The 24,511-nt window shown below is 53.4% G+C and overlaps 1 protein-coding gene across 4 annotated transcripts in view; it reads right to left on the minus strand.

Annotated features, from left to right (window-relative positions):
* The window catches only part of RAMP1 (receptor activity modifying protein 1), a 38,353-nt gene that overhangs the window by 12,032 nt on the left and 1,810 nt on the right, over nt 1–24,511 (minus strand). Inside the window, exons 1-2 of one of the 4 annotated variants that reach the window (XM_033112828.1) lie at nt 22,115–22,260; nt 13,720–13,858 (exon numbers count right to left, since the gene is read on the minus strand). In XM_033112828.1, the coding sequence (XP_032968719.1) occupies nt 13,720–13,844 (125 nt within the window). In that variant the 5' untranslated portion in view covers nt 13,845–13,858; nt 22,115–22,260. Of the gene's footprint in view, nt 1–13,719; nt 13,859–20,558; nt 20,698–22,114; nt 22,261–24,511 lie in introns of those variants that run through there. The other 3 variants (XM_033112825.1, XM_033112827.1, XM_033112824.1) reach the window with 3 other exon arrangements.

Raw genomic sequence — 24,511 nt, forward strand, 5'->3', positions numbered from 1 at the left:
TGCCCAAGAAACCCTTTGTCTCCCTGAGGCCACCACACAGATCTCACACTGGGCCCCTTGCACTGGGCTCACCCCCACCTAAACGTGCCACCAACTTCCTGTCTCCGTCCAGGCTCCCCTTTCCATCTGTGCCCCTCCTATCTGTCCTATCTCGCTTGGAGCTCTGGGCAACACTGAGTGCGGATGGAAGGGCAGGGCCCTGGAAAATTCTACGCCATGGAACAGTGACTGGCATTGGGACTTCATTTGAGCACTGAGCCTCAGTGCTTTCACCTGTGAAATGGGTAGTGGTCCCCGGCTCAGAGCAAGTGGGTGTGAGTGCCCGTGCCCAGTGGAGGCAGTCACAGCGAGGCTGAGGAGCCCCCTCACGGCACCTCTGGCTGCACAGCTGCCGGTGAGCCTCCGCCTCTGACGGGGAGCCCTGTGGGGACAGGCGCCATTTCTCAGTCTCCCAGAGACATGGCCCTGTGTGGCTGTGCATGAGGGAAGGAAGGAAGGAAAGCAGGAAGGCAGGCTCGGCCTCTTAACCTGCTGGGCCCACTGAGATGCCAGCAGCTGAGACATTCACCTGTGGACTGAGTCTGAGCCTGGTTCCAAACAGGCTGCTAGGACGTGACAGAAATGGCCCCGCTGGTCTTGTCGGATGTGCAGGCCACCAGGCCAGAGGGAGAGGGACACCAAGAAATGATCCCCCACGTCCAAGGAATGAACGCAGCAGGAGGCAGAGCTCACCATCCCCAGGACCGGACTTGCAGTAGGAGCTGCCCAGGGGCCTGAAGTGACAACAAGGAAACTGAGGCAGAAACCTGGCTGGTGCCTGCTGTGCCCTGGGGCCTGGGTCACAGGACCCTTCCTCCCTGGGAAAGGCGGGGGAAGCCCGGGTCTCGTCTCCAGCAGGCAGTGGCCGCCCATGGCTCAGGCGCACTCTCTGCCAAGCCAGAAGGTCCAGGCAGAGTGGACGAGAGGGCTGTGGAGCCACTGGCCTGAGTTCACGCCCTGCCTCCCCGTCCTTGTCGGTTTCCTGGCCCTTGAGGACCCTCCCTAGGAGGGGTGCATGGTCTTCAGGGTGGGCTAGGCTGGCAGGGTGAGAGGCCTGAATCCCCCAGGGTCCTGAGAAGGTGACCTCTGGGCAGAGTGGCACTGTCCTGGGGCAGCTCATTGTGCTACTAGGAGAGCTTCACTGTGTCCTGACAGCTTCTTGTCTGTCCTCACCTTGGGCAGAAGGCCATACCAGCCAGAAAGGTGGTAGTCTCTCGCCAGGTTCCTGAGGGGAGGCCCTAACACCGGGTGGAGGGCTGGAGGCTGGGGCCAGTCCCCACCTAGTGTTGGGGCTCACCCCCAGGGAGTGTGAGGGGCTCCCCAGCAGCCACACCACTGGCCTCAACAAACAGCTGCTGCGCCGAAATAAGCATCTGGTTCTGAACCCCTTCCAGGTGCCACGTGCCCTCACTTCCCTTTTCAGAGGAGACGAACCATGCCTGAGGCTGCGCAGGAGCAGGCACCCCGGCCCCGGGCCTGTGACACTTTGTCGGCCTTCCTGTGAACACGTGCCCAGGGAGGCATGGAAGCTGCTGTCACCCCCGCACAGGAGACGTTTCCAGACGGCCATGGGGGCTTTCCGTGATTCAAAACCATCCTGGGACACAAGCCCGGACTGTGGAGCAGCCTCAGTGTATCAGGAAGCTGAGGACATGGGGAAATAAGTGTCTCAGGGATCCCGCAGGGCGTCAGAGCCCCCCTGGCTCCCGGGACCAGCTGGAGGGTAATCACACTGTGCTGCCCGTCAGCCTGCATCCCCGGCACAGGGTCTGAGCACGTGTGTCATGAGAGCTGCCCAGAGGGCCCCCCACCAGACGCCCCCCTGCACAGTCCCAGGGGCTCTGGGCCAGGTTCCACCTGCCCCCCGCTTTCACTGTCTCTTCCCGGTCCCCCGGTTTTGTCAACCTGCACCAACCACACCAGAAAGGAGGAGGTCATATTTACAAAATAAATTAAAATCTCTTCTGCCGTCTCTGATAACATGATAAAAACCTCGACACAATGGAGCAACAGCTCCAGGAACTTCAGAAAACGAGGTTGCTCAGCATCCATGTACTAACCTGCCAAGGCCACTCAGGTACAAAGACCGCAAAAAGCTCCTTAGAAATGTTTGAATTCTGAGAACGTATTAATCACATGGCTTATTTCTGGATCTACTTCACATGGTTGCCTGAATTTAAAAGCTACTTGTAAAAGGGAACGATGAGGTTAAAAATAATGAGACAGTTTGAATTAACAGCCTAATTGCAAAGATAAGTGACCAAGAGCCCTGGCAGACGGAGGGCTGCCAGTGATAGAAGCCAGAACAAGGCAGTGTAAGAAATAAGACCAAAATGGATGACAGAAAGGAGAGTGGGTTTTAGGACACTAACTGAAATCAGTGAGGAGAAGGAGGGAGAGAGGGAGGAAAGGATGGAGAAAAGGTGGGGAAGGAGATGGGGAGAGACAGAGACTCCTGCTCTTTCGTCCAGGGGAGGCCAGAAACGTGGTTTCACGATGTAAAAAAATCATCACAGCAATCAGAACATCCATGTTTTGCATTTCATGGCTGGTTGAGTGAAAAAGAGCTTGCCAATATTTCAACCTTATTTAAAAGGTAAAGGAAAACATACGTGTTTCAAGAGTGGGGAGAAACGGGGAAAAAAAATCAGCGTGGAAAAATAAAAATCAAAACAAAAAATGGAATGCCAGAAGATAGAACATCAAGGACAAATAGGATGTAATTTCCTTTGTCACAAAGCTCGTCCCTCTCCAGATGAAAAGTGAACTCCAGCAATAAGCTGTTTGCAAGAGAGGTAACTAGGATTACCTCAGAAGATTAAAAAGAGCGAAATTTCAAGTAGTTGAAATACTGGGATTTCAATGTTAATATGAGGTAAAGAATAATTTCAAGCAAAAACCACTCAGTGTGATGAGGAGAGATGCCATGGCATTTCATAGTTGATAATGACAGCATCATGACATGGAATCTAAATGCTATGGAAATGGAGTAAATGTATATGTAAAACCCTGCTAGAAAAAGGAAACAGAAACAATAAATATGACTAGAACTAAAGAATCTAATATTCCATCATCAAATACACAAAACTTCAGAAACCCATGAGGTTGCTGCATAACATGACAATGCAGAATTCATGGTTGTTTTGGTGGGAATGAAACAGAATGAACAGAACCGACTTCAGGTATCCACGGTATGTTCACAGAAGGCCACCACATGCCAGGTCTCAAAGAAAAATCTCAGTCAAAATACAGAAGGGGAACTTACACTCATTTCACTACATCAAGAGAAGAGATTAAGAACCACACAGAAAGAAAACATGTGAGAATGAAAATATACTTGCCTAAGGATAAAACTGTCTTACAAGGGAAGTCAAGGAGGCCATAACTGTCTATTAAGAAAACCAGTGGTTGTTTCCATGTCTTAACCACCGTAAATAAAGCTGCAACGAACACTGGAGCACATATATCTTTACGGATAAATGTTTTCAGATGTTTTGGGTGGATACCCAGGAGAGGGATTGCTGGGTCATATGGTAATTCTATTCGTAATTTTTTGAGGAACCCCCACACTGCCTTCCGTAGCGGCTGCACCAGTCTGCATTCCCACCAACAGTGTACGAGGGTTCCTTTTTCTCCACAGCCTCTCCAACACTTGTTACTATTTGTCTTGTTGGTGATAGCCATTCTGACTGGGGTGAGGTGATATCTCATTGTGGTTTTTATTTGCATTTCTCTGATGATGAGTGATGGTGAGCACTTTTTCATATGTGTATTGGCCATCTGTATGTCCTCTTTGGAGAATACATATTCAGGTATTAAGAGAAGATGAAATAGTGCCATTTGTGACAACATGGATGGATCTTGAGATTATAATGCTAAGCAAAATAAGTCAGACAAAAAAAGTAGAGAACCATATGATTTCACTGATATGTGGGATATAAAACTGAAAACAACAAAGGAACAAGACAAACAAATGAGAAACAAAAACTCATAGACACAGACAATAGTTTAGTGGTTACCAGAGGGTAAGGGAGGTGGGGGGTGGGAGATGAGGGTAAGGGAGATCAAATATATGGTGATGGAAGGAGAACTGACTCTGGGTGGTGAACACAGAATAGGATCTATAGATGATGTATTATAGAATTGTACACCTGAAATCTATGTAATTTTACTAACCATTGTCACCCCAATAAACTTTAATTAAAGAAAAAACAAAAGAAAATCAATGGAAAGAAAATGGACACATCAAAATCTACAGAAAGTGATGAATGAGGCCCTTAGGAGAAATATCACAGCTTCAAATGCTTTTATTATGATTTTAAAAAGGTGAAAAAAATGATGAACTAAATAAACATCTAAGTTATATCTTAAGGAAGAAGCAAATATTTCTTAACAAATGAAAAAAGGGGGAAAAGTGAATGATAAAAGTTAAAGCCAAAAAATTTTAAAATACATTTTCTGAGTAAAACCTTGCCCATTCTCTCAAGACAATAAAAGTGGGCACAATTAATGAAAAAGTGGGCAGCCTCATTTCCCTTTGATGGAGGAGGTGGCATTGAAACAAAGAACAAAAGGAGAAAAACTTACTGATAAAACAAAACTTGCATATATAGGCTACTGCACATTTAAGGGAATACGATGTGTCATTATGAGTTAATGAGAAATCTGAAGGAAACAGACTGAATAAACAAAACTGAAATATAAACAGCCAACAACAAAGTCAAAATGAACCCATTGTGGAGGAAGACACTGGAGGAAAAGTCCCCTAGACCACGTAGACCCGACGGCTTTAGGGATGAATTCATTCAAACTTCCCAGGAATAAATACTTCTCATGTCACATAAATTATTTCCCACCCTTGACTCCATCGGTCATCTAGCACGGCTATGCCACTGTGTAGGTGCTCCTAATCCTAACACCTGATTAAGGACACTCATGCAGAAGAAAATCAGGAACTGTTCATGAAACAAAAACTCATGTTACTGGGGAGGAAAGAGGCCCACAGAGTTCAAGCAGCGATGGAAATCAGCAGGGTTCGTGCCCAGCCGGCTCCCCACTCCGAGCCCCACATTTGGTCCATTTGGTCCACTAGCTCCAGGAGGGTTTTCGGACTGATTGTTACAAGTTAGCACCCTAACGTGACAACTTATCAATCCAACTAGGCCAGCTGCCAATCCCCAGGACATACAGGGCCCGGCTGTGCTCCCAGGGAAAGGACCTGCAAGTGGACAGCTCTCCCAAGTCGACTGATTGATTGGCCATCTCAGAACCTTAGTCTGACATTTTATGGAATGTGGCAAAGTGGTTCTTCAGTTTTTTTGAAAACTAGGCAAAAAATAGACCAAAGAAAGCCAATATAATGTGAAATATGATGCAAATGAACACACGAAGAGAGGATGAGGTCTTCTAAATTGTAGAAAATATTATAAAGCCACAGTAAATTAAATGGTCGGGTATGGCCCCAAAATGTAAGCAAAAGTTAATTGAAATAGAAATAGCTGCTAAAGCACGCAAGAAGGCATCATGTGTTAAACTAAGCATGACAAGACTGTGGAGGTAGGAAATCTGACTTAACAAATCATGTTAGGATAATTGACGGAGGAAGGAAATGAATTCTAACTCATGTCTTAATGCAACTACCCAGCGTGTTCAGGGGACAAACATTATTTCAAAACACAGAACAACTAAATAGAAACAGAACATTATATCGTGGCCATATGACTCTCAAAATTGCGAGAATTGAATGTGTGGGACAGACAGGGCTGTGCCAACATCACAGACCCGAGCGGTGGAGACACACATGCGTTAAATGAATAACTGATTAAATAAAACATGGAACGTAAATACCATCAAAAGAGACACAAATTGAACCATGAAGAGAAAATATTTAGAACAAAATGACAAACAGCTAATCTCTACAAGATCCAAGTGTCTGTAAAAGAAGGCCAAAAATACCAGCCCCATGACTCAAACAATAAATAGCAAAGGTTTCGTATGCTCAGATCATTTGCACTTGAGAAAAAACAAACTGCCAACAACTGGAGGAGAAAAGCTCAACCTTCTAACAGCCAAAGACGGGTAAATTACAACAGAAGAGGAAACCTCATTTAAACCTGCAAAAATTAAATCTCTACAAACTCAATACTCATGAACCTGAGAGGAAATAGATATTTCCATGGGTTGCTGGTAATATAAACTAGTAAAATTCTTTAAAAGGGCAACTGGGCAAAACCCATACGGAGCCTAGAATGTTCATAGCATGTGCTGCAGTAAACTTGTTTGCAAGAATTCTTAACAAATAAATTAGTCGGGAAAAAAAAAGAAAGGCTATATGTACAAAAGTTCTTACAGCGGCATTATTTATAATATCAGGAACCCAGAAATTGGCTCAACATAAGTACCGTGTTTCCCGAAAATAAGCCCAGTTCAGATCGTCAGCCAGACAGACGCATTTAGTACGTTATGACGGTGTTCCAGAAGAGATGACATGACTGTATTTGAATAAATGTATATTGTTGTACATGAAAAAAAAGACATCCCCTGAAAATAAGCCCTAATGCATCTTTTGGAGCAAAAATTAATATTAAACCCGGTCTTATTTTCAGGTAAATACGGTATATGACCCAGTCTTATTTTCGGGGAAACACGGTAGGATTGAGAAATCAGGATATGTGACTGAGCCGGGCTGTCCCCACGTGGCCCTGGCACCGAGGGGAAACCTGCCCTCTCTTGCTACCCAAAAGTAGAGTACATTTAAGAAAATGGGGTCTTCATTTGTTGGCTGAGACAGGCAGCTGGGAGGACAGGGGACTCAGGCCTTGGAAGCATCTGTCCCAGAGTATGTCCCACAGGATTAAGTCCCGTAGGACACTTGGGGAGAAAGGTGTCCTCCGAGTGTCATGGGAAGGCGGGCTGCTGTGCCAAAGCTCCCTGGAGGCCAGCTCACAATGGGAGTGTCCCTGGCCCTGTGTGCGCCTGGGAGATGTCCACCAATGGACGGATGGACGCTGGGAGACTCCGTGACTGGGCTTTCGGGGCCTGTGGGGGCAGGATGAGTGCTGGGGTCAAGGTCAGCATTAGGAAGGGACATCTGCTCTTGTCCCCATGGGGTGACGTCACCACACGTGAACCACAAGATGTTGCCCACGAGAGCACATCTTCACCCGTGTGCTTCTCTCTTACCACAGGCTGTCCTGCTCCCTCCGTGTGACAGCCCCAGGTGGCAGCCGTCAACGAGGTGAGCACGCCTGGCCCAGCCTCCTGCACAGTCCCGACAGTCCTGGGGCTTTCATGCTGTCGGGAGGGTCCCAGCACTGTGTCCAGGGGGCAGATGGGGCCAGAAGGCGCCATGCAGAGAGCCCCTGTCACCAGGACGAGTTCCACCTGCCTGCCCTTCCTTCTGCTCCCACCAGGATCTGCTCAGTGTCGCCCTGCTTCTGAACTTCTATGTCCTGACACGCAGGCCTGATTTCATCCCCCAACGGAGGGGCCTGCAAAACAGGGCAATTAGTCATGTGACGGCACAGCAGGCCCGGGGCTCAGTTACCACTGTGCCTGGGGGAGCATCTGCGGCCTCTCCCAGGGCCAGGAAGACAGAGCCCTGGAGACAGAGGGAAGCTGAGAACAATGCAGTGGCCGTGGGCGTGGAAAAGTGGGGCCTGCAGGCCTTCTCACTGGCTTCCCGCTGCCCCTACCACGAGGGGTTCCTGGGCTCTTGGCCTCTGCGGACGCATTTCCCTGGGATCTCTCTGAGAAAGGAAATGGGGTTCCCCCTCCCTAGCCCCCCAGCTCAACAGGGGGGCATCCCCAGGCCCTCTGGGGATCACCCTCAGAACCTGCCAGGGAGCAGGAATGCCGACTCAGGCCAAACCCCGACGCAAGGGCCTCCCACCTCCCGAAGGAAGACAGTTCCTCTGGCTGGTGGGACACAGCAAGCAGGGTGCCTGCTGGTGAGGTGGGGCTGTGTGCCTGATCCGAGGACCTCCCCCAGGCCCCAGGGGTCCCTCTGACTCCTCCCATGTCTGCCTGCCTGCCTGCCGCAGGCCCGGCTCTGGGCACATAGTGGAGGACAGTGGATCCCAGACCCTTCCGCCCCCTCGGCCCCCTGTGTTGTGAGCACAGGTCTGGGTGCACCGTCCCCAATGGCGCCTTCCTTCCTTCGCCAGGTCACGGGTCCCATCGCCCAGCCCTGGCTCTGCTCCCCGGTCAGCCAGGCTGAGCTCCTGAGACAGGGCCAGGGGCCTGACAGACAGGCCTCTGTCATCGCTGTCCTCGCCAAGACGTCCTCCAGCTCCTGGCCGGGCCAGGGGTGGTGCTGGGCTTCGGTGCTGCCTGCAGACCCTTCTCAGGCAGGAGCAGCGGCGTTCCCGCAGGCTCTGCTGAGATGCCCTCTAGGCTGGGCCCGGAAGGTGTCTGAGTGGGTGGAGTGGGTCTGCCCGCTTCCCTCCGCCCACCAGCAAACACTGAGTCCCAGATGCCTCCCTGTCCCAGCCGGGGCCTCTGTCCACCGCCTGGGCTGGGCTGCTCTGGCCTCGCTGGCCCAGCAGCCTGACCCTAATGGATTGCAGGGGAGGCTGTGGAGAGCTCCAGGCCCAGCCCAGGTTTTCCTCCCCACTGCCCACAACCCCCACAGGATGGCGGCCCCTCCACCTGCACACACGCCAAGAAGACTGATGGGGAAGGTGAAAGCAGCCCTGAGAGGTGGGCCCTGGGGAGGCCGGGTGGCCCTGCCCAGCTACTGAAAGCTGTGTCCACCGTTCCCTGCAGGCCCAGGGGCAGGAGTGACATCCTCCGTAGACCAGCCTGGCTTCACAGGGAGGGTGGGCAGTTGTCCTGGCACAGCCCCTCCTTGGAGGCAGGAGAGGTCAGGGTCGGCTACCCACTTTCTGTGCACCTGGGACAGAAGGGGTAAGCGTGGGCCCTGGTGACACAAGGATTCCCCACACAGGTGTGCGCAGCAGTGGGGGACGGGGCGTCTGAACGTGGGCAAGTCCCAGGGCAGGTGAAGACCCCCAGGGTACCGCAGCCGGCTCTGAAGCCCTGGCTGTGCTGGAAGCCACCGATCCCCGCGGGGCTCTGGTGACCAGCTTGCCAGACACCTGGGCATGGCCCGCTGAGGCCTCAGGGAGGTAAGCTGCGCTTAGTAGGACCCCTGGGGAGTGTGACCCCAGGATTGAGGAAAGATGCCTCGCTCTCAGTTCCTGTTAGAATTTAAAACAGAAGCAGCTGTTTCAATGGAGGGGCCACTGACTCTTGATGGGACAAAAAGAAGGCCCTTTGTTCCCACAGCAGAGGGGATTCTGGGGGGGGGGGGGAGAGGGTCCCAACTGAGGGTCAGCGCCCTGCCTGAGGAACTGCACTGTAGTTGGCATGCTAAACATTTGTTCTGGGTCCTTCCATGAACACGCTATGCTGCCCCTCTCTGGGGCCGCTGCCCCTCCCTGGGGCCACAGGCCCCGCCTCACAGTGGGGCCACTTCTCAGGCTGGGATGGAGGGCTCTTCATGGCCCATCATGGGGTCAGCACAGCAGAGGGGGCCCCCCAGGAGGCAAGCCATGGAGACCGGGGCCCTCGAACCCAGGACTGTGTAAGCGAAGCTGCTGTGAGCCGAGGTGGACACACCAGCATTTGCAAGCGCGGAAGCTTTAGGGCAGAGGGAAGGAGGGGCGCCTGCACTGGCCCGAAGGTGAAGGTGGGATCTGGGGGCGCTGAGCTGTGAGGCCTGGGCCGTCTCTGACATCTTTCCCCTGCTCCAGGTGACACAGCTGAGCCTGCCACTGTGCAGGGGGGGCCAGCAGGGGGCCTCCGACCTCTGAAACCCGCTAGCCTTTCTTGTCTTGGGGAGGAAACCCGACATGCAGTCACTTTGACACCCACCATTTTCTAGCTCCCTGTGTTCGAGAGTCTTCTCCTCCCTTGTTCTGCTCTTCTCTCCCTCCCACTCACAGGAAGGCCCCTGGAAATGAGAGCTCCTGATGACACATTTTCCTTGTTCTCTACAGCTCCCCCAACTCGATTAGCGTCCCAGTTACTACATTAAATTACGTTAAATTTCCATGAGCAAACCAGGGCTGCAGTTTAATGAACTACCCCTGGGGACACGATGGGCGTGGCCTGGGCACGGAGGGGGCCTGCCCTGCTGAGCCCATCTGCCCTGCACCCTTAGCCACAGTCCTGGCTCCCAGTCCTCCAGCCCCGGCTGTCTGCCTCTCTGCCTGTCCGTCCCTCACCTCAGGGCCCTGCTCCCCTGCTGGACGCTGCGCCCATCACCAGGATGGCCCTCCTGCCTGGACACGTGGCCCCTCCCTCCTCGCTGTACCTAGCCTTTTCTCTGGGGTCCTCTTCTCTTTTCCTCTCACCCAGCCATTTGAACCAGCCTGTTTACCCTGAGACCCCCCACCCCCAGACCCTGGAAAGTCAGCCCTTGGCTCGAGCACCAGGCTTGGCATCGCAAGTGGACCTCCCCAGGCCCGCTGGACGTTGGCAGGGGCCGAGATGGCCACCGAAACCCAGCATCCACCTCCCAGGGAGCCACACTCCTACAAAGACAGGGCATGCCACACCTCCCGAGTCAGGGGGCGCCACCTCGTGCCTTAGGGAGTGTCAAGAGCTGAGACTTCGGACTCAAAGACCTTACAGCTGTGACCCTGGGCAGACACGGGGGATGGCAATAGTGCTGCCTCCTCCCGAGATCGCTGCTTACTTAGATGAGGTAACATGTTAAGTGCTTAGGCCCAGCACACACGGTCGTAAATGCTTAATAAACACTGCTGTCATAATGAACCCTTCTTGGATGAGGTGACTTGCAATGAAGTAAACATTCGGTAGGTGGAACCCACTGCTGGTTCTGGAGCAGAAAGGAATGTTGGAGAAGCAGGTAACACAAGGAAGGTTTGAAAAAGCGGCTGTTTATAAAGGGCAAAGTGTACAGAGAAGTTTGGCACAGATGAAGACGGTATCTCAGATCCCTGGGGGCAAGACGGACCGCTGGGCAGCACACCTGCAAAAAGGTAACTTTCGCTCCACAGTTCACACTGCACACCAGAATAAACTCTAGACAGAACCGGAGATTAGATGTGACACCGAAAGCATGCAAGCTCGAGAAGAAAACATGGGTGGATTCCTCTTGAAACTGGGTATAGAGAGAGGCTTTCCAACTGTGACTCAAATCCAGAGGTGACAGGAGACAGATGCATGTGACTACATGAAAAAAATTACGTGGCAACAAAACCACCAAAAACAAAGTCTTAAGGCAACTGACCCACCGGGAGAAAATACCTAATGCATACTGCAGACAAAGGCCGAGCGTCTCTTTTAACATATAAAGAGCTCTTTAAAAAGGGCCAGAAAACTGATAGAAACGGGCAAAGACATGAACAAACAATTCCCAAAAAGGTGTAAGAATGGCCCTTAAACACAGGAAAGATGTTGAGATTTGCTCATAACCAGAGAGATGCAAATTAATACAGCCCTGAGACACCATTTCTCCGTTATCACATGGTGAAAATTCAAAGGTCTGGAAAATCTGTTGGCGAGGCTATGGGGAGACGGTCCCCCCACACTGCTGGTGGGGATGAAACTGGTATAGCCCTTCTGGGGGGTGGGGGTGGCAGGACCTAACCAATGACAGGTGCTCTTCCCGCTGACCCAGCAATTCCACTTCTAGGACTGTACCCTGAAGGTAAAGCTCCAACAACATGAAAACGCTTGTGTCAGCAGGCTCATTCATTCAACACTCAGCTGAACCTGGAAAATTGTTCTCATACCCCTTCTCAGGAAAGCGGCTAAAAAACTAAGCACGGTGGGGTATTATCCAACTGTAAAAATGAATGAAGAGGCTCTCTATGCACTGATAAGTTCTGATTTACAGGATACACTGTTATGTGAAAAAAAAACCAAAGCGCAAAAAGAATACCCATATTATACTATACTTCATGACCATGTTTCCCCGAAAAATAAGACCTAACCGGAAAGTAAGCTCTAATGTGTCTTTTGGAGCAAAAATTAATATAAGACTCGGTATTATATTATATTATATTATATTATATTATATTATATTATATTATATTATATTATAGCTGATACTATATATTATATTGTATTATATTATATTATATTATATTGTATTATATTATATCATACCCGGCCTTATATTATAGTAAAATAAGACCAGGTCTTATATTAATTTTTGCTCCAAAAGACACATTAGAGCTGATTGTCTGGCTAGGTCTTATTTTCGGGGAAACATGATAAGACAGAAGAAGATTTAAGAAAAAAGAAATACACATGCCTGCTCATTTGTGCAAAAGAAATACGAGAAAGGAAAAGCAGAAACTAATGAGATCGGTTACCCAGTGAGTGGAGATGGGGTGAAAAAGGGAGCCATGGTGCTGAGGCAACCGGGATGAGGGCAAATGGCACGTCTCCGAACCTCCCTCTGAATGTAGCTTAGACTCGCAGAACCCCAGGTGGTGGTTACTTTCCTGCGTCAACTTGCCCAGACTACAGTCCCCAGTTATTCAACCAGACACTGACCTGGTTTGCCGGGGGTTTTGCAGACGTGGGTCACGTCTGTACTAAACTGGCTGTAAGTCACAGAGCATCTCTGATACTGTGGGCGGGGCCTCCGGCAGTCAGCTGACTCTTCCAGGCTGCAGACTGGCCTCGGGCTTGCCAGGCCCTACAACCTCGCAAGCCAACGCCTTGAAGTTAATATTGTTACAGAGAATGTTCCCTCCAGCGAGGCGAAGGGGAACCCACGCCTGTTTTCATCTGCACGTCTGCATGGTTGCACAGGTTACATCAAAACCCCTGGTATGAATATACACACATGTCGTGCAATGTAACATACTGGCAGTTTCCAGGGATTGGGGGGGGAGTCTTGGGCCCTGACCCTGCCGACCCCAGACCCCGGGGCTGGAGGCCCCAGCTGACTTGCAGAGATGCTGTTACACTGGGGGCTTTTGTTTCTTGCTCCCTCCATTAACTTGATTTTCTTTCTAAGTAAAATCAGTTTCCTAGCCGCCCCACCCCCCAATGCTTCTATTTCCAGCTGTATCACCATGAGGCTCTGATGACGGCAAACTGTGTTGGGCCCGAACGATCACGATTCCCAACCGTGGGGTGGGAAGAGAGGCATTTTGACAGAATTACCGAGTCACAGGGCAGAACGGGCTCCGTGCAGACACCATTGGTGGGGAGCTGCAGGCCACCCCATCCAGTGACAGCTTCCCACCACTCCTGGGAGCTCTGAGCCCTGAACAGCGTGGGAAGGACGGACTTGGCCTGACCAGGGGACCAAGCAGGGACATCCCTGTCACAGAGACTCGGCCACCCAAGGCCCCCGGGCCCTCAGCTGTGCTCTCCGTGGTCCCCCAGACGCCTGCACCTGGAGGGGCCACAAGCATTTCAGACGGGACATGGCGCATACGGGGACCCTCCATCTCTTGCCGCTTCAAAGGCCCCCTGTACAAGACCTCTGGTCATCACAAAGTGGCCTCCTCATGCCCTCACTGTCCACACTCACCTCCTTCTCTCTCAATCTGTCCCCCATCCGTCACACTGGACTGTGGTGAAGAACCTGTCACCATGGCCTCCGGTGGAATCCTCTCACCAGGCCCTGCGGCCCCAAGGCCCCCACCCCCGCCCCGCGCCACCCCCCAGGGGACACATGGGACTCACTCGATGGTCTTGCCCCAGTCGCACCACAGGGTCTTCCCGATGGCCTCCATGTCCACCTTGAACGGGGCGAGGCAGAGCTCCTGGAGGAGGGCGCCGTACTCAGCATCCTGGCAGGCAGTGGCCATGAAGAGGTGGTGCACTGCAACGACAGTGTGTGGGGACTGTCACCTCCCGGCTCGGCCCCCCGCCCCCCACCGGCCTTCCCTGAGGTCCGGGCTCTTCTGTCCACACATCCCTCAGGGACTGTCACCCGCAGCCGACAAACTGTGACATGACATGCCTTCGAGCCTCCCTCCTCAGTGAATACACGATCGAAATTGGAAGCTGTTGGTCAAGCAGAGCACTGCGCCAGTCAAAATTCACTCACGTCCCCAAAGCTCTGGGGGACGCTGGGCAGGCAGGAAAGTGCTCCCCTTGGGCCCCAACCCCCCAGCCCCCCAAACCCCCCTCCCACTTCCTCTGCAGGCCCAACGTCCACTTTGTCTGCCTCTACAAGGCACGGTGGCATCCTTCCCACGTCTTGTTTAGGGTCCAGAAGCTGGTCACCTCCTACGCCCCAGGCTGCGCAGGGTCCTCTGCCAGTGGCTCCACCTGCCCCACCGACATATCCCAAGAAAGCCCACCTGTAGAGGAGGTGAAGTGCCAAGGCTCCAGGAAGGAGCTCCAAGCCACCGGTTCAAGCCAGCCTCATGCAAGGGTCTCCCCCGGATGGTCCCCAACCCCTCACTGCTCCCGGCACCCACCCTGTCTCCCCCTCTGAACACCCTCCTCTGCAACCCCCAGGCCTACACTCGGCCTGTCCTCCCCCTCTTTCTCCTTGTCTGAGGTCTCAGCTGCCCCCAGCTTCCTCAGCGCCTCATTTGGGCGGGTGGGATGTTTCTGTTCTGAGAACTGTTTCCGCTGCCCCGTCATCTCCCACTCTTCTGACACACACATGTCCTCCCCGGCACCCAGCAGCTCTGCGCGTTACTATCAGTCACATGAACGAGCCGGTGACACCAGTTTAGCAGTGGACATGCTGTGAGGCGGGTGCCTCGGGCTGGCCCCAGGAGGGTCAGGAAGCTGGGGGCGGGGGCTCCCCTCCCATTCCGGAAGGGCCAGTGTTAGGGAGAACGGAGATGACCATGGACCGCAGTCAGGGTTCTGGCTGCACACAACGGACACCCACCGGGCTGGACGTGGCACTGAACAGACCTCCTACAAGGATGGTGGTGACTCCCCAGTCCCTGGAGGGCAGGAAAACAGGCGGCACAGAGCCAGTTCCAGGGCGAGGCAGTGCCACCTCCTCAAGGGAGTGCTGCTGCTGGGAACCAGGAGGGCCACCGTCCCCTCCTCCAGGTTGGCCTGAGCTCTGAGAGGGGAGTCCCTGTCTGTAATCCCTCCTGTTCAGGTGCCCCCTCCCCGCGCCCCCATGTATTCATGTCATCTCTTCCCCCGTCCTCTGGCCCACAGACCAGAGCCGCCTGCCACGCTGTCCTGCAGCCTCAGCGCTCACGCTTGGGGGGGTCTGCTGCCTGGCCCGGACCCTGGCCTGGCTCTGGGCTGGTCCCTCTGGATGCTGCATCTCTCACTTCTCTCTCCCACCAAGGGCGGGACTCCTGCTCCGTGGGGACAAAGACCCCGCCTTCCTTCCTGCCCTGGGAGAGAAGAGCCCCGCCGTTTTCTTTGCAGTTCCTACAACTGGGAAGAGGGGGCCAGCTGCTGGGGGTCTGGGAACCACTCGTTGTTTAGGAGAACGACACACTTGTCTTAAACCGTCCTGATGGGGCTTCTTTCACTGGAAAGAGACATTACAGTTTTAAAATGGAATAAAACTGCCAAAAGTTTTGAAAGCAGCTATTTGGGTTCCGCTGCTGTGTGACCGCAAATCTAAGCATCCATCACTCATGTCTTTAAAAGTCTGGGAGCAGACGCATTCCTCCCTGCGCATGTCAGGACAGAAGCCCTCCCCGGCGTGTGCACCCCTGGGAACCCAGTGCTCCTTTGGGGGTTCAGAGGAATGCTCCCCATCTTCACAGCAGGAAAGCGCCCCTGAGAGGAGAGAGGGCTGCAGGGTCCCTCTGCACAGTGATGGGGGCGGAGAGGCAGGGCGGCCGGTCTCCCCACGGGGACCTGGGCTCCGGGGCTGCGGGGCAGCTGCATCTGGACCTCTGGCACCTGGCGCCTAAGCAGCGGTGAGCGCCCGGCAGTGTGGACTGAAGAGTCTGTCCCGGTTCAGGTCGCCCTTGGTCTGGGCCTGCACACCTGGCAGGAGGCCCGTCCTGCTGCTGCTAATAGCATATTTGCAAAGAGAGAACCACAGACCCCAAATCCTCCTCCTCCCAGAGCTGGGGGCGGCTGGGATGAGGGAGGTGTGGGGTGAGGGGGTGGGACGTGGGCAAGGGCCGCAGGCCAGTGGGAGGCCTGCTGGTCTGAGTGACAGGCTGGGGGCTAACAACAGAGCGCCCACTGTGGCCTGAGAGCTGGGAGTGGGGGTGGGGAGCTCACGGGCCTCCAGGGACCCCCGCACCCCGAACTTTCCAGGCCAGGCACAGAGGAGGCCTCAGGGGACTCGGGCAAGCCTCTTCATTACTGGCCACAGTGTATCTGAGAAATGGGAACCTCAAAATGGGAACTCACAGGACACTCAGGGGCCTCTGACCCCAGGGCCAGCAGAGGCGAGGAGGAGGGGGACAGGACAGGAGGGGGACATGACAGAGGGCACTTTCAGAGATGATGGATAAACACACACACTGTCTTGAGTCCACACTTGTGTACACGTATGTCAGAATCTTCCAAATTGTACCCTTTAAATATATTCAGTTATTCTGTGTCAATTATACCCCAATAAAGCTGTTTAAAAATAATAAATTCAACGGAAATGTCAAGAGTGGGTTATCTGAGTGGCACCATTATGGGCAATCTTGCTCCTCCTGCTCGCCTCTATTTTCCACAAACACTTTATAAAATATTGTCTCTGTCTGCCAGATTTTCTAATTGCCACTGGAAAGCCCTTGCTCTGCAGGTTCTCATGAATCATCTTCTGCTCACCCCATCGGGGCCAGTGGCCAGAGAATCACCCCCTTTCCGCTCTCCCCTGCTTACAGCCACTCAGAAGCCAATCCCCATGAAGCTACCCGCCCACCTGTCACCAAGTGCCTCAGAGAATGACGTAAACAGACCTTGGTTCAAACACGTTGCCCTCAGCCTTCCTCAGCTGTTCTGAAAAAAGAAAACCAAAACCAAACCAACAACAAACTGAAAAATAAAAAACTGAGTCCAGTAAAACTCCTATTCAACCCTCCAGGCCCGGCGAACCACCACCCCCTGCGCCCTGCGCGGCCGAGTGCTCTCTGAGCGTGTGCGCTGGTCCACACTGTAATCGCCAGGAAAACCTTCACCAGCCGACCGACCGTGGGCCTTGGAGCCCGCACCTCCTCCACACCCAGCGCCCACCCTCAGCCAGCTTCTGGAAATGTTGGGGGCTGACAGCACCATGACCGAAGAGGTGGGTGTGGTGGGGGACACCCCGCTCCTGGCCATTGAGCACTGACTTTCCGGGGCTTCTAAAAAGCTCTAAGTGGTTTGGGCCTCAATTGCCTCAACCAAAGTCTCCAGAGATGGTTCTCTCCCCAGCCCTTCAAGCACCCTGTGAATTCTGTCCTCCCTTAGTGGGCGTTGGTACAGGGATCTATGCCACATCACACCTTGGTACCTTATGATACCTGCGTCTCTATCAAGAGCCACCACCTATATTCCTTCTGGAAGCAGGTTGGGTAGAAATGGAAAGAATGGAGGATCAGTCACACACTGATTCCAGAAGACTCCCTGCTTCCCCGCCCACTGCCACACGCTGGGAAAGCTCCCTCCAGGATGGTGACAACCGCAGCTCACATGGCCAATCCCTGTCCTAAGCCCTCCCCTGGCATTCGACTATTTAATCCTTTCAAACAAACAACATGACAGGTATTTCTATTCTCTCATTTACACATGGGGACAGATGGGCCCAAAGAGGTTAAGTAACCTGCTCAGTCACACAGCCCAGGAGCAGTGGAGCTGGGAGGCAACCTCTGGCACGCCCTGCATGGACCACCAGTCTGTTCACGCTCCTCCACCTGGTCCATGGCGGCACCCCACCTGGTCCTGGGCATCCCCCCACCTGGTCCTGGGCATCCCCCCACCTGGTCCTGGGCATCCCCCCACCTGGTCCTGGGCATCCCCCCACCTGGTCCTTGGGCATCTCCCCACCTGGTCCCTGGGCTTCTCCCCACCTGGGCCCTGGGCTTCTCCCCACCTGGTCCCTGGGCTTCTCCCCACCTGGTCCCTGGGCTTCTCCCCACCTGGTCCCTGGGCTTCTCCCCACCTGGTCCCTGGGCTTCTCCCCATTGTGGTGCTTCCCTCCTCCCTCCCCCTGGCTCAGTGTCTCAGTGTTTGTGTTCTGTCACCAGCCCTCTCTTTAGCAGGTCCCGCCCACCCCCCAGGAAGCTCTCCAACCCTGGCAAGAGGAATTCCCACCCACAGCCATCTTCTGGACAGCCAGTCAAGGGCCGAGAGAGGAGAGGAAAGTCCGCCTGGGGCCCTTTCATGTCCCCCTCAAACAGCAACTTGCTACAACGCAGGCTGTCCGGACTGTCACCTGATTTTGACCCTCCTGGCCAGGCTGCAGTTCCAGCACAGGGTCCCCTTGCTCGGGCCCAGAGACACTGCATCCTCCTTCCCTCCCCACCTCGAGTGCCTGCTCTGTGCTGGGTGTGGGGGACCTGTTAACGTGTCCCCTGAATCGACAAGAAAATGGGACAGTAAGTCAGGTTGAAAAAACGAAGTGGAATCCAAAAGGTGGGCAGTGGCGTCAGGCAATGTGAGACTAAAGAATGATGGGCCACAGTGTCACCCCGACAAAGCTAAACTCCACCTGAGAAGCGATGAGTGGCGCCTCATGCCCATCCGGACGGGTACCGTCAAAATAACAGAGAGGAGGTGATGTCAGGATGCGGAGAAAGTGGAGCCCTGGGCACTGCGGTGGGAGGCGAAATGGTGCAGCCACAGGGAACAGTGTGGCGGCTCCTCAAAAAGTTAAATTTCCTAGTACCACGTGATCCCCCAATTCTCCTTCTGGGTACAAACCCCAAAGAACTGAACGCAGGGTCTCAAAGAGACATTTGCACACACACATGCAGAGCAGCGCCACTCTCAACAGTCAAAAGAGGGAAGAGATCCAAGTGTCCATTGACAGACGGATAAACAACTGTAGGACGTCCACACAAGGGATTATCATTCAGCTTTAAAAAGGAGGGAATTCTGACACGTGCGGCAGCAGGGATGGACCTGGAGGACATTGTGCTGGGTGACACGAGCCAGGCACAGAAGGACACACACTGTGCTATTCTGCTCAGATGAAGTTCCAAACAGTCCATTCACAGAGACAGAGCGTAGCAGGGTGGGCGCCCCGGGCTCGGGACTGGAGAATGGGGAGTGAACATTTAATGGGGACAGAGTCACAGCTGGGGACGATGAGAAAGTTCTGGAGATGATGGTGGTGGTGATGGCACAGCCATGCGAATGTATCTAATGCCACAGAACTGTGCATTTCAACTGGTTTAGATAAATTTTATGTGTATTTTATGAGCATTAAAAAAAGCAATGGCTGGGATAAAGAAGGCCCCACTATTAGAACTCGGCCATGCAGACGTGCTGGGAGGGCCCACGCGTGTGAATTCCCTCCCATCTCTCGCCGCAGGGAGCACACAGGAATTCAGCCCCAGAACACTTCAACCAGCTCTCATAGCCCCTAACAGAGCTGGAAGACGAAAATAAAAAGGGCACAGGACCTAAGTCACATAGCTTAACACGAGGGCTGCACCTAACACGCCAAACGTCCACGCTCTTCCATGGTTTATGGGCCATTTACAAAGGGAAAATCCTGCCAGGCCAGAAGGAAGCCAAACACACGCTGAGTCGCGCTGGTCTGTGCTCACTCCCGGACCACAGTGCAGTAAGACTGGCAGCAAGTGCCGAGGGAAAAACCAGAAAGCCTGAGCCACTGGGCTTTTTAAAAACTTGCTTTCAAATAATCTATGTGGTACATCGGAAATAAAACCCACAAACACGGAACATCCAGACAATACCAACAGCAGAAAGAAATTCAGGGGACATAGTGGGGACGGACTGGATAAGTTTCATTCCTAAACAAGAAAGAGTAAAACCAAATGAATTCCGCATTCAGGGAAAAAGAGCTGGTTCTCTGAGGGGAAAAGATAGTGAACAGAGCAAAACCACTGTCCATTTCTGATTAAGAAATGTGAAAATAATAATTCCTAAAACTGGGCCGAGAAAGGGCCAATGTCCACAGAAACAGGGAGGAGTAGGAAAATAAGATGGTTATCTATGACCACGTGTCGGATGAAACGGACGAGTTCATGGGAACATAGGAGACAACATCACTGCCGTAAGACAGAAAACCACGTGGACTGTGCCATGAAAGACACTGAAAAGGGTCTCAATTATCTTCACCACCAAAAAGGGGCCGAGCTCGTGGTTTTGCGGGTGAAAATGAAGCTCCTTCATGCAGTTCCTGGAAGGAATAGACCGTTCACACACCATCCAAACCACTTTGGCACAGACAGAAAGGATGAAAGGTCACACACTCTTTCAGGAAGACCCAGTGCTGTTAGAAAAGCCACCAAAGAAAGTGTGGAACAATCTCCCTTAGGAACAGTGAAGCAAAACTCACAATGCACAAAATGCACAGCGGCCAGCAGATACCCGAGTCTGCGCAGGGACCCGAGAAGCACTCCACTGGCCCCAGACACACAGGAAGCGTCACGCTGGCAAACCTTCCCTCCACCTGGATCACAACTCACCAGGGCCAGCAGCCTGCCAGCCACAGAGCAAATTCACAACCGGACAGGAGGCTATGTGAGATGCTAAACGATTCTTCTTTAACATCATAAAAACATACCTTGCATGAGGCGAGGAGCCTCATTCTCTACCCCTCTCCCACCCCAGCAAAAATAAAATGAAAAAGCATCTTGCTCAAAGGAAGAAGACTGGAGGTTTCAGGTTTGCTGCCCTCAGCAGGGAGGCAGGCAGGCAGCTGGGCCACTCCCCACCCAGCAGAGCTGCCCCCCCCAGCCGCAGCAGGAACCAAATGGAGAGTCAAAATTGGGAGGAGGTGAGACCATGGCCCTTCTTGGCTGAAAAGCCAAGGGGAGAAGAATGAAAACAAAGCCAGAAGCAAGCGCTGTTGGAAGCCGAGTACAGGGAGGTCAAACAAGAAACAAATGTACAGGAGGAGCTTCCTTACATTCCGGCAGTGACCAGAACATAAACTGGGGAAAATGTCCCCCCCATAGGAGCACGAGACTCCTAGAAACTGAACAAGTGATCTGCAGGGGGTGTAGGCGGGACAGACGGCTGTTCTGTGAACTGGTGGTCTTGATATTAATCCTCCCCAATCAATCAATAAATTAATGCAATTACCACTCAAATCCCAACGGATATTTAGCTCGAAAACCAGTGGACATTCCCGATGAATCAAATAGGTTTTTATGACGCGAAGGAAGAATCATTTAATATCCCTCCCACCCAAAGCTCTCACCGCAAACTCTCCTGGCCACACCTCCCTCTGAGCCCTGGGCTTGTGCAGACACCTGCCTACCTGCCATCGTCCCTGAGTGTCCCCGGGACATCTAACCCAACGTGGCTGCTGGATTGGGCTGCCAGCTTTAGGAAATAAAAATACAAGACGTCCAGTTCAATTTCAATGTCAGATAAACAATGTTTTTAAACAATATAAGTATGTCCTAAATGTTACCTGAGACATACTTCTACTAAAGCAATTTGTTATTGATCTGAAATCTGAACCTGACTGGGGGCTGGGTTTTCCCTGGAAGCCCCAGCTGCGGAGTGCGGGCTCCTACCCGACCTGGCTGTGGAGCTGGTTGTCCATGGTCCTGCCTCTGCACTTCCCACACCTAAGCCCACGGCTGTCCTTCCTTTCACCTCTGGAACTCTCCGGAGTCTCTCCACTCCTTCCATCTCCTGCCTCCCGCCTGGCCTCCTGCCCCCACCCCACGGCACCGAAGCCCAGGGCCTTTTTCACCCACACGGTCCATCTCGCCCCCCTCCCCACCCTCAACATCCTGCAGGTTTCACGTTGCCTGCAGGGACATCGGGGCTGCTCACCTTGGCCCAGAGGACCCGGCCCTCCAGCACCAGCCTTGGGTCCAAATGCCCTTCCCTCCCACCCCCCTTCCCGCTCAGTCACAAAAGCTTCCAACAAAGTCCCAACAACCAGCGCCTTTGCAGAGCTGCCCTGGATATCTGGGCCACTCTTCCCAAGCGCTTCGGGGTCCTGGTCCCCACTTCCAGCCCTGCCCCGAAGCTTATTTCCTTCTAGGTAAGTAGCAGCACTTACCATGTGGAGCAAGGCTTCTCAGCCCTGGCCCCACCACTTTCGTGCTGGGCCATCCTCCGTGGGAGGGGCTGTCCCGGCCTATAGAGGGCAGCCTGCAGGCCGTCTGTCTACCGGAATGACCCACTCGTGTTGTGCGGCAGAAAGAAGGATCCAGGAGAAACGGTTCAGGGCTCTCCCCAGTGTTCCCTTCTCTGGCTATCTGCCCAGCCAGCAGCCCTCTTTCCTCTCACAGACGGATCCCACGGAATCTTCCAGAGCCGATAAACACACATGCACAGAGAGCCAGCCTTAGGTGTCAGTGTCACCCACTTTCTGTTTTTGACTGCTTTCTAGACCTCGTCTCTCGTGACATACGAACTGCTTTTATCCCAGCTCAGAACTGGCCAGTGTGTGACCACGTGGCAGGCATTATTATCCAACTTCCTGCTTGGGTACATGTAGGCCTTTTGCCCTCCCAGGTGATGTCCAGGGCTCAGGACTCTTCCTGGTCGGCCTCGCGGGCGTGGGGGTGCAGCCTTGGGGAGCAGGGGTGGGTGCTGCTCAGGCTGTGGGCTGGGTCACTGCTTCTCTGTGGCTTGGTTTCCAGCAGACTCTCCGTTCACTCAGGAGCTGCTGATGGGAGGGAGTGACCTGGGTCCAACGTGGTACGAGTGGGGGACACTGCCAGTGTGGTGTAATGGGGCTTTGAGGGGGACGTGCAGGCGGCATCGGAGGTCACCCTCCCAGGGCGAGGGGAGGTCGGGCGGCCAGGGAAGGCTTTCCTGAGGCGGGCAGTCATCTAGGAGAGGGGTGGGTGGCCTGTGGGACAGGAGGACACCGAGTGTAGGGCAGAGTGATGTGGGGCCAGGTGGGTGACGAGGACGTCTGGGTCTCTGGTCTCACAGAATCCACTGTGGGAACTCACATGTTGGGTAGGGAGCCATCAGAGAGCAAAATAAAGGAGACACTGTGAGGCCTAATGAGGCCAAAGTAAGAGGCTTGGCCTCTTGGCCAAGCCTCTTGGCTGTGATGCTTGGGCCCCAGGGTCCCGGTCCCCTGCCGAGGCTTGGCTCATGGACCCTGCTCCACCAACAATTCCGTGCTTTAAAGGATGATTGAAGCGGTATCTTCCGTTGTCAAAGAAAATACTAAAATAAAACAATCCTAGGGGGAAAAAAACGTTTCCACGGACAACAATAACTTCATTATGCTAAAATGAATGCAGGCTTGTTCAGATGGAAGCCCTCCTACTCCCTGTATTGACATAACCCTCCTTACAGAAAACACATGAATTCTCTAGTAACGTTATCCAGCCCAAGGCCATCCTGTCCTGAGGGCAGGGTGCGGGCTGGTGTGCCGATGGCCCCCTGGGAGCGGGGGCTGGGGGCGAAGGGCCCCTCTGGTGTGGTGGGCTGCGGACAGCCTGAGTCCCGCGCCCTCCCAGAGGCAATCCCGTGGCGGGCCTGGGTCAGCGCCCACTGAGGGGAGAGCCCAGCACGCCAGGTGGGCCTTGGCTCTGCTCCTGAAGGAGGGGCCTGGGAAGCCACACCCGTGGGGCTCCACTCTTGGGGGCTAGAATTGACACCACACAGTTTCCCTCCTGCGTCACACACTGCCAGCCGCAAGTTTAACTGAGTACAAGCTGTGGAATCAGTTCATTCTGGGAAAGAAAGAACCAAGGGGCAGAGACTCTCCCAGGGGGCCGTCCCCTGAAGGACTCCCACTGAGCGTTTCCTGGTCGTGCTGCTTCCCGCTACCTCCGTGTGGACGTAAACAGCCTGGCCTGGGCCTGACAACACGCACACAGGCTGCCGTGTGCCTGTGGACGGGAGAAAATCCCGCACCGTCTCCGTCCAGCTAACACACAGGGGACTAAACAGACACACTGAGTTGATTAGCAAATGGGACTTCTTCAGATTTGGGCTCTAGGACTGGAACTACCTCCAGATTCACCGAAGCGTGGCACTCTGAAGTAGTCACATATATAACATTTCCTGTGATGTCGTAGGAGGTTACTGACAGTTCTACTTGTGTTTATATAAATACACAGCCTCGCAGGAGAACCCCACAACCCTAGGATGACCCCCGGGAAGGTGCACGTTTCCCCGGACAGGTAGACAGATGACAAAGCAGGTCACACAAGTCAGTGCCAGCCAGCACCCCCCTGAGGTGGGCTCGTAAAAACAGGAGCTCACGACGACGTAGTCACAGAATGACCCTGGGTTGTCTGGAAATGTCCCCTTTTCTGACTGATGACAAACTTTTCAGTGGCTGTGTACAAGACTTTTGAAATGCATGTGGTCACGCCACTCAACAGAAGCCTGCACGAAACCCGGAGCAAAAAGAAATCATATGAACAATAGATTTTAGTGACTACATGCACAAAGCAAGCAGACTGAATTAAAAAGGAGCTTGCGT

Source organism: Rhinolophus ferrumequinum, chromosome 8, assembly GCF_004115265.2.
Source record: "Rhinolophus ferrumequinum isolate MPI-CBG mRhiFer1 chromosome 8, mRhiFer1_v1.p, whole genome shotgun sequence".
In the NCBI taxonomy this organism is placed as follows: Eukaryota; Metazoa; Chordata; class Mammalia; order Chiroptera; family Rhinolophidae; genus Rhinolophus; species Rhinolophus ferrumequinum.